We start from the raw sequence: 14,369 nt of genomic DNA, 5'->3' as shown, positions 1-14,369 counted from the left end.
CTGAGCATCCAGCACCCTGCACCTGGATTTGTGCCCTCAGGTGAGAGTCATCACTTGAGCTGTGATGGATGCCCTGGTCCCCTCCCACCTGTTCACCTCCATCAAAGCACAGGTACGACACACTGAGCAAAGGATGACCGCCTCCCAGCTGCACAACAAGGTTCTCCCCCAAGGCATGAACCGCCCTGCCCAGAGTGGCTCCGAAGCATCAACACAACAACATCGTGAATGTTCTCTGCAGTTTATTGGGAATGGCAACATCCCGGGGAAGGAGGACAGGACACACACACAGAGGAAGGGAGGTGGGGACATAGAACAGGAGGAAAGAGGAGGAAAGAGGAGTTTTATACACATTTGCCAAAAGAAATGTACAATGCAGTAAGGAAGGCAGAGCAGCCCCTCCTGCCAGGCAGCTCCCGGTGCCGGGACACCCACGGCATCACCACCAACCGCCAGGTGGGACCAGGATCTGGGACAAGCTGGGTGGGAGGGACTCAGTTCATCCCATTGCAGGACACCAGAGCTGGGCTTCAGGAGGCTGGGCTGCTGTCAGGAAGAGAGAGGAGGTGCTTCTTTCTTTGTCAACCTTTGGGGCTCAGAATCTCACTCCCGAAGATTTGACCGAGGTGGTGGTGACGCATCTCCGCACGGAGGAGGATCCCCCGCCAGAGCCGCACATCCTTCCGCTTCCAGAGGAGAAGCCGCCAGCGTACATTCCTCCCCCCATCCCGCAGCTGCCGCCCATGCTGCCTCCTCCAAAGCTGCTGCCGCCTCCGCAGATGCCGCCTCCTCCCATTCCTCCTCCCATGCCGCTGCCGCCTCCGAATCCTCCTCCCATTCCACAGCTGCCGCCTCCGAATCCTCCTCCCATGCCGCTGCCTCCGAATCCTCCTCCCATGCCTCCTCTGCCTCCAGAGACAGTCGTCCTGCCTACCACAGCTGGAAGAGAAGCACAGGTTACTCACGTGTTGCCCAAAAGAACAAGTTTTACCACTTCTGAAGGAGCCAAGGGCAGATACTTACAGACATTGACGTTGGACATGGTGTCGTTGCACAGCCTGTGAAGGAAAATGGGACCAGTTATTCCTCTGGGAAATGCACAGCTTTTCAGCTGAGAATTTTCCTTTCTTTTACAGGTCTATATTTCTCAATTATTCATTAAAAAATTAGCAACCTATTCAATTTTTTTTCAGAATTCTCCAGTTATTCTTTGGAGAAACAAGCAACCTTTACCTTCACATTCTTTAAGATGGAAAACCCACTTAAGTAGGTTTATGCCTAATATAATTAATATATACTTGGGAATTAGAGCGTGAACGACACAAACTCTATCTTTAGTGTAGATTCAAAGGTTTTACCCACCCATCTTATAATCTGTCAAGAATTTAGTCAAATAGATGCCAATTAAGTACCTGTTTTCCTCCCCCTCCAGCAGCTTCCTGTACATGGCAATCTCCACGTCCAGTGCAATTTTGGTGTTCAGTAGCTCCTGGTACTCCTTCAGCAGGCGAGCCAGCTCCTCCTTGTCCTTGTTCAGGGCACATTCCAGTTCTTCCAGCTTCCTCCTGGCATCCTTGATGGCCATCTCCCCCCTCTCCTCAGCCTCGGCGATGGCTGCCTGAAGCTGCTGGTTCTGAGGAAGAGAAAACCAGTGTGTGAGATCACTTCTGCCCACACTCTACTGGAGCACCCTCATGGCCCAAACCAGAGGGAAAATAGACAGAATCCATCTTCTCCAAAGGATGTGAATTTTCATTATTGCTTTCCCTCTCACCACCCACCCCATCCTGACCCAGCGCACAGCTGTTAACCAGTGAGACGCTGATGGTCCCTCACCTGCTTCTTCACATTCTCAATCTCAGCCCGCAGCCTCTGGACATTCCTGGACAGCTCCTGGATCTCAATCTTGGTGTTGCGGAGGCTGTCCCCGTGTTTTCCAGCAGTGTTCTGGAGCTCTTCATACTGTAGGCATGGGAACAAAGACACCCATCAGGAACAAAACTGACCAAAAGCTCAGGTGGTTCAAACAGTAGGGATCATCCCAGGAGCCTCGAGCCCTTCCCAACTCACCCGGCTCTGGTACCAGGCCTCGGCCTCAGCCCGGCTGCTCTGGGCAATCTGCTCGTACTGGCGCCGGACCTCCTCGATGATGCTGTCCAGGTCCAGGTGCCGGTTGTTGTCCATGGACACCACCACAGACAGGTCCCGGCTGATGGTCTGCATCTGGGCCAGCTCCTGCAACCAAGACATGAGTCACCATCTCAATCCTAAATCTACCCAGACACCCCATCCAACCTCGATGTTTGGCCTCCTCATTGCAACACCAGTCCCCCAGGGGAAGAGAAAGCTCCTACCTCCTCGTAGATGCACCTCAGGAAGTTGATTTCGTCTGTCAGAGCTCCCACCTTGGCTTCCAGCTCAACTTTGGTCATGTAGGCACAGTCCACATCCTAAAGGAAAGATCACAGAATTGGACCATGGCTTCCTTTCATCGCACAAGAACTGTTGGCTCTTCCTGTTGGGATCTGCCCATCTTGGAGCTGAGTCCTTCCCATGTCTTTACCTCCTGTCCCCCCTCACCCTATCCCTGCTGGTGTCCTCCAGACTCACCTTCTTCAGCACCACAAACTCGTTCTCAGCAGCCGTACGACGGTTGATCTCCTCCTCGTACCTGTGGCGGGGCAGGACAAGGTGAGACTCTGAGACCCCTGGTCACTCCACCCACGGGGTCTCCGCATCAGCTCCGCTCTCCCGGCTCGTCCCTCCCTATCCGTCCCCACACTCACTTGGTTTTGAACTCCTCCACGTACTGCCTCATGTTCTGCAGCTCTGATTCCAGCTGGCCCCGCTGTGCCAGGATTGATTCCAGCTGCCTCCGCAGGTTCTGGATGTAATTCTCAAAGATCACATCCAGGTTCTTTCTTGGCCCCGACGGCCCTTGCTGCTGGAGCAGCTCCCACTTGGTGGAGAGCACCTTGTTCTGCTGCTCCAGGAATCGGACCTACAGCCAACAAAGGGTGTGTGAGACATTCACCAGAGAGACATCCCACTCCTGGGAGATTTGGGTGCCCAGGGCATCATTCCCCATCTATGTATCATTCAGGCACTCAAGCTCCTGAAGTACATGAGAAGCATTATTTAATTTATTTATTATTAGACAATTAAGTTTGCGTCATTCTGAACTTCTCCCCTGGGGACAAAGTGATGTTCCTAGTAGAAAACATCATCCCAAATTTCCATAGCATCAGGGTTGGGCTTTGCCATCACCTTTCCAGCACTGAAGTCAGGAAAGATGAAATTTTTATTCCTTAACTGCCCATGCATTCTTTTGGGCGGGATTCTCTATTTCTTTGGCTTCTATTTGAAATTAAAATAATCTAAGAGTATTGGAAAGGGCTTTAATGCTCTGCAGTTTCTAGAATCAGGCTTTGAGAAGAAAGTTTCATCAAAAAGCAAATCCCAGCAATGAGAACTCTTAGGACAATTAAATTTACAGTCATGACTTTGCCCTGAATCACTCAAAATGAGGCTGCAGAAGTTCCTTGGCTAGACAATGCCCAGAATACCCTGCAGATGTTCTCTTTAATCTTCCATTAGCACAAAACCTCCTCTATTGTTTAGTGTTACTTATTAAGTAAACCTGACTAATTACAATTTGATGCTGAGGCGTTGGTCTGACACTTCCAACAACCATTTGTAGGTGAAAAAATTCCCAGTCCATACCCCAATGAAGTTGTTTGACATTCCACCTCCAAAAAAAAATCCCCATCCTAAACTCTCACCTTGTCAATGAAGGAGGCAAACTGGTTGTTCAGGGTCTTGATCTGCTCCTTCTCCTGGTTTTTGACTTGCTGGATCTGGGGGTCAATCTCAACATGGACCGGGCGCAGGAGGCTGGGATCAACTTGCACCGGCTGGATGCCTCCAGGGAAGCCTGGACCACCAAAGCCACCCATTCCACCCATTCCCCCACTGCCCATTCCACCACCAAAGCCACCCATTCCTGCCCCACCACCCATTCCACCACACATTCCACCACCAAAGCCACCCATTCCCATTCCTCCACCGCCCATTCCACCTCCACCCATCCCTCCACAGCTCATTCCTCCACCAAAGCCACCCATCCTGCCACCATATCCACCACCACCATGACATCCGCCCATGGCAATCCTTCTGCTGCCCCCCATGCTATGGAGGCTCCGGCTGCTGAACCCCCCACAGTGTCCTCCTCCGCTTCCTCCCCGGGATGAGGAGTACGAGCTGTAGCTGATCTTGCTCCGGCCACCACCGCCTCCAAATCCACCACCGACAGCAGAGCAGGAGCTGAATCCCTTTCTCCCCCCGACTCCAAAGCTCCTGCAGACAGACTGACGAGACATGGCTGATTTTTTCAAAGCAGAATCAAAATCCAGAAGAGCAGAAAGACCAACAGAGTTGATGAGGGCAGGAAGAAGTCTGCAGAGTCTTCTCTGGCTCCAGCACCTTTGGGCATTCCCTTTTATCTGCTGCTGGAGGTGGGCTGGGACAGCTTGGGCGTGAAGGTGGAAAGCAATTTAGTATTTTCATCAGCACGGGGTTGTTGACAGATCCTCCATGAGCTTTGCCATATTTGGGGCTTCCCAGAAACACACCCTGTAATCTAGAGGTGAATAAAACAAGAGCTTCGAGACATGTTTCCATGACTAAGTGGACTCTCGTATCTTTATGACATCTTGGAAATCAATTTTATTTATAAACCCCTTTTCTGCAGCCCTTCATTGGCTATCCAGCCCTCATTAGTGACTCCCAATAATTCCAGATAGAGATCTCCCTATCAAAGCTCCACAGAAAGACAAAAGTTTTGATGAAATCCCAGCTATAATATGGCTTTCACAATTCCTTACACACACCCTTAATCTCCTTTTTATATGTTAAATTGCATTTGTGTTTCAGGAGATGTTTCCCAATCCTGAATGGGAATTCATTACACCAAAATTTGAGGAGACTCAGCATATTCTCCTTCTAGAGAGGAAAAATATCTCCTTGGAGCATGTGGTGTCACTACAATGGGAGTGTCTTCTGCCTGTAGACTGAATTCCCTCCACTTACAACTCTGCAAATCTGGGACAACCAGCTGGGGCTTTGGATGATGCGGAAGCAGAGGGAAGAACATGACTGGAATCATCCCACTCTTCTCAGTGTTCTGAGGGTGACAGGCAGTGACAACTTGAGGAAGAATGAAGGGACACATTGGGAACCCTTTGGCGACAATGTCAGGGACAGACAGACAAACACTATGGAAGAGGAACAACAGATGAGCAATTTGAAGTGGTAAGGGGTTCCTGCTACTCTGGTGAATCCCACAACCTCTGAATTACCTTTTTTTTTCCCAAAAATGAGGTGACTGACATGGAAAAACCTGCTGAGAAATGGAGCTGTTACAACCCCCAAGGCACAGTATAACCTTTTGCTTCCAAATAATTTATTGGGAAAGGAATGCGGCTTAGGAATGTGGTTTAGAAATGTATTTTATAGAATGTCTCTGAAATAAACCCTTTTTCTTGGTGTTACATGTAAATGAAATTTAATTAATTACAGAAAATATAAATAATATCAATGTGTTTCAAAAAAAAGTAGATTCTAGTTTAAAAGGAAGCCAAGTCTGTAAATACTATTTAAGAGGCATTCTAAAGGTTGTATCTACCTGGATATTATCAATTAAATACCTAATTAATTTAGTGAATTAAATAGAAAATGAATGTTCACATTTTCCTAGAAAACAGCACAAGTAATGAAAAAATTACAGAATGCACATTCTATCCCTTGAAACATGTGTTTAAGGCCATTCAAAAGACCTGTATATGAACACAGAACTTGAGAAGGAATTTTCAGAGTCCCCAGTGAGATCTAGGCAATTAAATGTGGTTTGAAAGTAACAAGAGGCATCAAAAAACTGAAATGTCCCTGACGGTCACTGGAACAGGGGTACTGAGACCCCTGCTCTGCACAGAACAGGGAGGGGAGAACATTCCCCTTGAGGGAGTCAATGGTTAGCCGACGGTTATCCCACCCTTGGGAGAACTCAACCGCTGGCCAAGAGTTATCCCACTCCTGGGGGCTCAGTAACACTTGAACAAGAGTTATCCCACTCCTAGCTCCTGGCTGGTCAAGAGTTATCCCCCTCTCAAGTGATTCAGGTAAGAGTTGGCCAAGGATTGTCCCACCCTTGAGGGACAAGGTTATCCAGATTTGGGGGGGACCAATGGTTGGCCAAAGGTTACCCAGGTGTGTGTTCCTGCAGCTGGAGAATGGACAGCGCCCCCAAAGCACAGAAGGGACACCCTCCTTTCCAAAAGCAGCTGCAATCAAGGTGGGCTGGTTTCTCCATGGTCATCTCCCAGATGGACATTTCAGCTCTCCAGACCATCCTGTAGCCCAGCTCACTTGCTCATGACAAGCAGCCTGGGACAGCTGCAGAGTGGCTTGGGTTTAGGTGGAGAAAACAGGTTGTCCCTTCTCCTGGCCTCCCTCCCAGCTGCCAAACCCATGGATGAAGGCACCAGCACCTCACTGAAATATCCCACAAGGAGGTTCCACAGTGAGGAGGAAGATCTGCAAAGTCAGCCAGATGCCTGGGTGCTGACCACACTCAGCTCCTGCAGATAAGACGCCCAGATTGAGTCACTGTGACGTCTTCAGACAAGATGTGCAGATTATTCCAAACCTGGAGTCACTTCAGCCTCCTTCAGGTGAGATTCAACACCAAACTAATCCTTCAGATTTCTTACACAAGGAGTTGAACATGGTAAGATCAACACCAGGGAAAATGTGAACTCGGCAGAAAATGTGGATGGAGACCAAAGCCACGCTCCGGCTTCGCATCTGACCCAGCCAAGAGCTTCCGTCATGGATCTTGCACAGAGGAGGTATTGCAACAACTCCTCACATGGCACTACAATGCTCTGCTCTTGATTTGAAAGCTGAGAAGAAACAGACTCTTAAAATTAAGCACCAAAACAGGTGACTCTTGCCCCAAGCCAAACCTCAAAGTGCTCCTGGCACAGCACCAGCTTCTCAGAGCCTTCTCAGCATCTTCTTGTTGGGCCAAACCCAGCCATGTTCCCCTACCCTTGCACCCTCCTGCTGGGCTTCCAGTGGTGTAATTGTCTCTTCCAAGAAGCCTGTAGTCATTCCCTGTTGCCTTTTCTGGACCTCTTCCTCAGTCTGCAGCTTCCTGATCCTCTCTGGGAACATCAGCAACTCCCAGAGCCTGTTGTGGGACTCCTGAACCACGACTGACAGCGTTTTCTGCCTCTTTGATCTCTCCAGGTGATGGAGGAACCACAGCACAGCTCACGTGAAACACTCTGGACTCCCCTCCCAAACCCCTGCCTTGAGCTCCTCCAAATCTCTCCCTCCTGCTCTTGGAGCAAGGATGAGCCACTGGGGAACTAATCAGCTTCTCAGGGAGAGGATGGTACCTGAGCTCCTGGATGGGGATGAATCACACCTTCCCAGCCCATCGTGTTCCCATGCTGGAATCATGGCTCATCCTGAGGCAGATGAGTCTGTGGCTGACTGCAGCCAGTGGCAGGTGCTTCACCAACATCCTGATCCATATTCACCTGCCTTCCCACCACTGCACACGGCAACACTGGTGCCATCTCCTTCACCTAACTCAGGTCAAAGTCTCCTGCACTTGGAGATGGTCCCAAAGGAACCTTAGAAGCAGCAACTTAATTACCTTGGTTGGTCCAAGGGGTGCCACACCTCGTGTCTAGTGGAAGGTGTCCCTGTTCATGGCAGGGGATTGGAATTGGATGATCTTTATGGTCCCTTCCAATCCATACCATTCCATTATTCAATGATTCCAGATCTCCAACCTAGGCTCTTATTTCTCATTGTTCAGCTGGAGGATCCAGACCTCCACCATTCCAGATACAGGCTTGTTCCTCCAGGTGAGAGTCAAGAGCACCATCTGAGCTGGGGCACCTGCCCTGATCCATCCCCACCACTGATCTGCTCCCTCAAAACAAAGGTATGGGCAGGAGAAAAACCCCCTCTCCCACCCCGCCCAGAGCAGCTCCCGAAAGCAGAAACACAATGACATCGTGAATATTCTCTGCAATTTATTGGAAATGGCAACATCCTGAGGAAGGAGGGCAGCCCACAGGGGAGGGCGGGAGGTGAGGACACTACATCTGCACTGTGTCATGGGAGCTGGGCACTAAAGGATAATTTTGTTCCCCTTGGGAATACTCCAGGTGTGTGTGAGGTGTCCCAGGTGTCACTGAAAGCCGGAACTAGTGGAATGGAAGCTGGGACTAGTGGAATGGAAACTGGGGCTCCACGTGCTGGCAGCACGCCTGGGGCTCCCAAGCAAGTAAAACTGCCCAGCAGCTCCACCCTGGGCCACCTCCTCCCTCCAGCCACCACCTGAGATGCCCCCTCCCCAAGGGATGAGTCCCACTTGCCCCACACCCACCCTGACCCCAGAGGCCCGCAAAGGGAATAGAAGGATGGACACACACAGAAGCACCCCAGGGACATAGAACAGGAGGAAAGAGGAGGAAAGAGGAGTTTTATACACATTTGCCAAAAGAAATGTACAATGCAGTAAGGAAGGCAGAGCAGCCCCTCCTGCCAGGCAGCTCCCGGTGCCGGGACACCCACGGCATCACCACCAACCGCCAGGTGGGACCAGGATCTGGGACAAGCTGGGTGGGAGGGACTCAGTTCATCCCATTGCAGGACACCAGAGCTGGGCTTCAGGAGGCTGGGCTGCTGTCAGGAAGAGAGAGGAGGTGCTTCTTTCTTTGTCAACCTTTGGGGCTCAGAATCTCACTCCCGAAGATTTGACCGAGGTGGTGGTGACGCATCTCCGCACGGAGGAGGATCCCCCGCCAGAGCCGCACATCCTTCCGCTTCCAGAGGAGAAGCCGCCAGCGTACATTCCTCCCCCCATCCCGCAGCTGCCGCCCATGCTGCCTCCTCCAAAGCTGCTGCCGCCTCCGCAGATGCCGCCTCCTCCCATTCCTCCTCCCATGCCGCTGCCGCCTCCGAATCCTCCTCCCATTCCACAGCTGCCGCCTCCGAATCCTCCTCCCATGCCGCTGCCTCCGAATCCTCCTCCCATGCCTCCTCTGCCTCCAGAGACAGTCGTCCTGCCTATCACAGCTGGAAGAGAAGCACAGGTTATGTTCCCATTGCCCAGACGCAGGCTCTGTCTCTGATAAAACAGTCAGATGCTCTTTCTGAAGACCTCCAGGGCAGATACTTACAGACATTGACGTTGGACATGGTGTCGTTGCACAGCCTGTGAAGGAAATTAGACATTTTAATTACCCAATAAAAGTGAGGTTGTAAAAACTTTAAACTGTGTTTCAACTATCAAATAATTTTCCTGGTTCACCCTCCTAAACCACTTTGGAATCACTAAAAGATTGGAGGAGGAAGGGATTGGCAATTCCTCTTTACAATGAGATTTCTCCAGATTTGAGGTTCACTAAAAACTCATCAGTGACAGAGATGGGGCAGCAGCTCTGTCACCTCTAGCGAGCCACTTATGGGTCCTGACCCCCAGAATATCCCACAAAGAATCAATCACAACATCCACCCATTAGCCCAAGTAATTGGTTTGGGATTTCAGTCAATATTCCAGGTGCAGATCACAGTACCCAAGGAGAGCTCAGTTGTTTACCTGTTTTCCTCCCCCTCCAGCAGCTTCCTGTACATGGCGATCTCAACGTCCAGTGCAATCTTGACATTCAGCAGCTCCTGGTACTCCTTCAGCAGGCGAGCCAGCTCCTCTTTGTCCTTCTGCAGGGCACTCTCCAGCTCTTCCAGCTTCAACCGGGCATCTTTGAGAGCCATCTCTCCCCTCTCTTCAGCCTCAGCAATGGCTGCCTGCAGCTGCTGGTTCTGGGGGGCACAATAGGAGCTTTCTCAGACCTCATTTTGTCCCTAATGATCAGTCCTCAGACCCCCAAGAGGAGAAATCAGGAGGCAAATAAACATCTGCATGAGGTGAGCTTGGGGTGACGGTAGGGGTCTGCCCTACTCATGGTCTTCTGTGATGCAACTTGCTGCTGTCTCCCCCTGAGACACCAACCAGCCCCTTCCTTTCTTCATGTCCTCGATCTCATCCCTGAGACATCAGCCAATCCCTACCTGCTTCTTCACATTCTCAATCTCAGCCCGCAGCCTCTGGACATTCCTGGTCAGCTCCTGGATCTCAATCTTGGTGTTGCGGAGGTTGTCCCCGTGCCGGCCGGCCGTGCTCTGGAGCTGCTCGTACTGGTGGCACCAAGACAGAACGACCCATCAGTGACACATTCCTGGTGCCTCTAGGAGATTTGTCCCCAGTTTCCAGGCTCAGGTGACACTATGAGGACCCACTGCACTGCCAATGGATGCCTAGTTCAATGGTCAAGGTGGCTCTGGGACTCGTCATGGGGTTTGAGCTTTGAAATGGATCTTAGTGACACTAAAAAGCATCTCTTGGCTTCTGAAAAGCCACTTGTGCTGGAATTTTCTCATCAAGGTGCATTTTGGTACATTTTTATTGAGAGGTTTTGATGCATCAAGTCTTAGCATTTGTATTACCCAGATTCTGTACTGCATTAGTATATAACTCTGAACTTCATGTAAAGTGTTAGCAAGTTCTCCTCACAGTTTAGTAAGACAAAACAATCTTTTTCCAGCTGAAAAGCCAAGCTTCAGGCCCCAAAAAGATAAACAACGGCAAATTGAGGAGCGCAGTCTGGAAGGATGGGACTTCATAACCTGAAGCTGTAATTGGACAATTAACCTCAATATGTAAATGGACCAAAACCTATAAAAGTGGGAAAACTCATGACCCGTTGTCCATCTTGGGTCCACCTTGGTAGCCCTGGCCAGGCTCTTATACTGCCCGAGGTGTATCACTTGAAGGCCTTTTCAATAAATACCTACTTTACTCCTTTAACATTGTCTGGCCTCTCTTCTAAGCAGCCTCCCAAGGCATCAGTTTGTGACACACACCTCAGAGAGTTTGGGGCGCATTGGGAACAGTTAGTCAGATCCCTAAAAAGCAGTTCAATCCCTCTGGACCTTCCTTGCACCACAAGCTCCAGCCCCGTTAGCTTGAAAAGGTGTCTCATCCAGACGTAAATTATTGTAAATCACTCAGCCACACCCAGGAGTCTCGACTGCTCCCTGACTCACCTGGCTCTGGTACCAGGCCTCAGCCTCAGCCCGGCTGCTCTGGGCAATCTGCTCGTACTGGCGCCGGACCTCCTCGATGATGCTGTCCAGGTCCAGGTGCCGGTTGTTGTCCATGGACACCACCACAGACAGGTCCCGGCTGATGGTCTGCATCTGGGCCAGCTCCTGCAACCAAGACATGAGTCAGAGGCACCATCTCAAGCCTAAATCCACCCAGACACCCTGTCCAACCTCAGTGTCCTTGGCCACCACACACCTGATGAAAATTTCAGCCCCCCTGGAGAAGAGAAAGCTCCTACCTCTTCATAGATGCACCTCAGGAAGTTTATTTCATCTGTCAGAGCTCCCACCCTGGCTTCCAGCTCAACTTTGGTCATGTAGGCACTGTCCACGTCCTAAAGGAAAGATCCCACAGAAAATATTTTTTTTTCTCTTGGCAATCCTTCAGGCCTGTGGGAATCGCTGTCTGTGCTGAGGGTTTGATGTTATTCACTGGGACATCATTATGTTTATATATAAATCAGTAACCATATATGTAAATAATTAAAAATAAATAATGTTATGGTGTCATCCAATTATGCAAATTGAATATAAGGGATTACAAATATCAGCTGGGACATCTTAAAAACTCCACAGTTCCCATTCAAGCACAGGTAAAGTGAAATACTGAGGGATTATTTTGTGATGCCTGTGACTCACCTTCTTCAGGACCACGAACTCGTTCTCGGCTGTCGTGCGCCGGTTGATCTCTTCCTCATACCTATGGAGAGGAAAAGTGCAAATTGTATTCCTGGACTTTCCTGCCTAAGGCCATTAGAAACAAACTAAAAGGGAAAAAACCACTAAATTAAAATATTTAGACTGAAAAACTATCTCCATAAAAAACAGTTGAGGAAAATTAACGTAACCAAAAGGCTGCTTGAGCTGCTCCTGGCCCCGTACTCACTTGGTTTTGTAATCCTCCACGTACTGCTGCATGTTTTGCAGCTCTGATTCCAGCTGGCCCCGCTGTGCCAGGATTGATTCCAGCTGCCTCCGCAGGTTCTGGATGTAATTCTCAAAGATCACGTCCAGGTTCTTCCTTGGCCCCGAGGGCCCTTGCTGCTGGAGCAGCTCCCACTTGGTGGAGAGCACCTTGTTCTGCTGCTCCAGGAATCGGACCTACAGCCAAGACATGGAGGACCCACCATCACACAGGAACAGCTCCCACCAAAACATCTCTTGCATCGCTCACAAAGATTTGCATGGTGAACAGAGAACCAATTAACTCTGTTTTTTAACTTTCTATTGGTGCCTAAGCTGCAAAATCAGGAAAAGAAGTAAATTTCTAATATTTTTCTGCTCAAAGGAGTTTTTACACATTGTCCTTACTCCAAGTCTGTCCTAATCACAGGTAGTGTGGAAATCTGATCTCCAGCCTAGATTTAAAAGCCTGGATATTTGAAAGAGAAAAATGTATAAATTAATACTTAAATGGGTGGTTGTTTGGGCAGAGAGTGGTGGAGGAGGGAGAGTCTGTGCCCGAAACCTGCAGAGGTTGAAGGCGCTGAACCTGCTTGAGAGCGTAACCTCAGAGTAGAGCTTGGTGCAATAGGACAGATGAAAGCCCTGGAGACATTTCTTTGATCTTGTGTGAAGGAGAGATTCCCATCTCTTCCCTTAATAAAAAAGCTCTGCTCAAGCTTCTCTGCCTGCTGGGATTTAGCTCCAGAAGGACATTTCTGCGCAATTGTAAAGGTCCTTATAATTTTGGCCTTAATCAGGCACAATCCCACCCTCTCACCTTGTCAATGAAGGAGGCAAACTGGTTGTTCAGGGTCTTGATCTGCTCCTTCTCCTGGTTTTTGACTTGCTGGATCTGGGGATCAATCTCAACATGGACGGGACGCAGGAGGGTCGTGTCAATCTGCACTGGCTGGATCCCAGGGCCACCTCTCCCAGGGCCACCCATGCCAAAGCCTGGGCCACTAAAGGCACCCATTCCTCCACCACCCATCCCACCACCAAAGCCACCCATGCCACCACCAAAGCCACCCATTCCTCCTCCCCCCATTCCTCCAAAGCCACACATTCCTCCTCCTCCTCCTCCTCCACCCATTCCACCCCCAAAGCTGCCGAGACCCCCGTAGCTCCCGCCAAAGCCGCCCATCCTGCTGCCATACCCGCCACCGTAGCAGCCACCCATGGACATCCTGGCACTGCCCCCCATGTTGTGGAGGCTCCGGCTGCCGAAGCCCCCACAGCGTCCTCCACCTCCGAATCCCCTGGACACAGAGTACGAGCTGTAGCTGCTTCTGCTCTGGCTGCCGCCTCCAAAGCCACCACCAATTGCAGAGCAGGAGCTAAAGCCCCTTCTGCTCCCCCCTCCAAAGCTCCTGCAGACAGATTGACGAGACATGGCTGGTTATCCTCAAAAGAGCCAAGAATGGAGAAGCTGAGGAACTCGACGGGGTTGTGGGTGAGGAGGTGGGTGGAAGAAGGGAAGTCAGTCCCTCTGGCTGGAGGGCAGCGGACGCTCCCTTTTATGTGTTTTTGGAGGTGGGCTGGGTCTGCATGGGCGTGAAGGAGGAGACAGGTCCTGTCTTCATCAGCATGGCGTGGCTAAAGATTTCCATCTCCAATTTGCCAAACATTGACCCTACCCAGAAACACACCCTCTAATGCAGGAGAAAAGGCAAAAAAGATCCAAATAGGGCTCCCAGCTCTCCATGACTAAGGAACCCCACACCTTGTGGAGCAGCAAGAGCCTCCCTGGGATATACCAGGCATTTTTTTTCCAGCTTTCATCCACTGGGGTTGTTTCCCTGCTTGTGTTTATCTTTAAATCTCTCACTCCAAAGCCCCATTGCAGGCAGGCACTGCCGTTCATGCCAAGTTGTAGCCCGGCTTTCACAATTCCCAAAACACACCTAAGTTACACCCTCAGCCTTCTTTTTACTTGGAAAATTGCCTTTGGCTTGGAGAATTGAGTTTCTCAATCTACAGCCAGGGCTCAGCAAATTGCATTTTGATGAGGCTCTGCACCTTTTTGATAAATAAAACCTCACCAGCGACGAGACGCCAGTGCTGGCACTGGAAATTCATTTATTGTTGGACTAAAGCATGTCCCACTGTCTTCATGCCAAGTTAATCTCAGCACTGATGAGGAAATACCCTATCCGGGAAACCTGCGTAGGATTTTCTGA

At 50.2% G+C, this 14,369-nt stretch overlaps 1 protein-coding gene across 4 annotated transcripts; it reads right to left on the bottom strand.

Moving 5' to 3' along the window:
- Positions 1-225: 225 nt before the first annotated feature.
- On the bottom strand, positions 226-13,702 carry LOC103823901 (keratin, type II cytoskeletal 1-like). Of its 4 annotated transcripts, none has more exons than XM_050983997.1 (9): positions 12,968-13,702; positions 12,131-12,345; positions 11,884-11,944; positions 11,484-11,579; positions 11,185-11,349; positions 10,150-10,275; positions 9,680-9,900; positions 9,261-9,295; positions 226-939 (listed from the first exon to the last, which is right to left on the bottom strand). In XM_050983997.1, the coding sequence occupies exons 1-9, from the start codon at positions 13,580-13,582 to the stop codon at positions 596-598; spliced, it is 1,878 nt and encodes a 625-aa protein (XP_050839954.1). In that variant the 5' UTR covers positions 13,583-13,702; the 3' UTR covers positions 226-595. The 4 variants fall into 4 exon arrangements, with proteins under 4 accessions (XP_050839954.1, XP_050839953.1, XP_050839955.1 ...); XM_050983996.1 differs by lacking the exon at positions 9,261-9,295 and adding an exon at positions 1,024-1,058; XM_050983998.1 differs by lacking the exons at positions 9,261-9,295; positions 9,680-9,900; positions 10,150-10,275; ... (3 more) ...; positions 12,131-12,345; positions 12,968-13,702 and adding exons at positions 1,024-1,058; positions 1,413-1,633; positions 1,837-1,962; ... (3 more) ...; positions 2,787-3,001; positions 3,783-4,488.
- Positions 13,703-14,369: the final 667 nt, after the last annotated feature.

Source organism: Serinus canaria, chromosome 25 (genome assembly GCF_022539315.1).
Source record: "Serinus canaria isolate serCan28SL12 chromosome 25, serCan2020, whole genome shotgun sequence".
Classification (NCBI taxonomy): domain Eukaryota; kingdom Metazoa; phylum Chordata; class Aves; order Passeriformes; family Fringillidae; genus Serinus; species Serinus canaria.
This window is presented reverse-complemented; position numbering and strand designations above follow the sequence as displayed.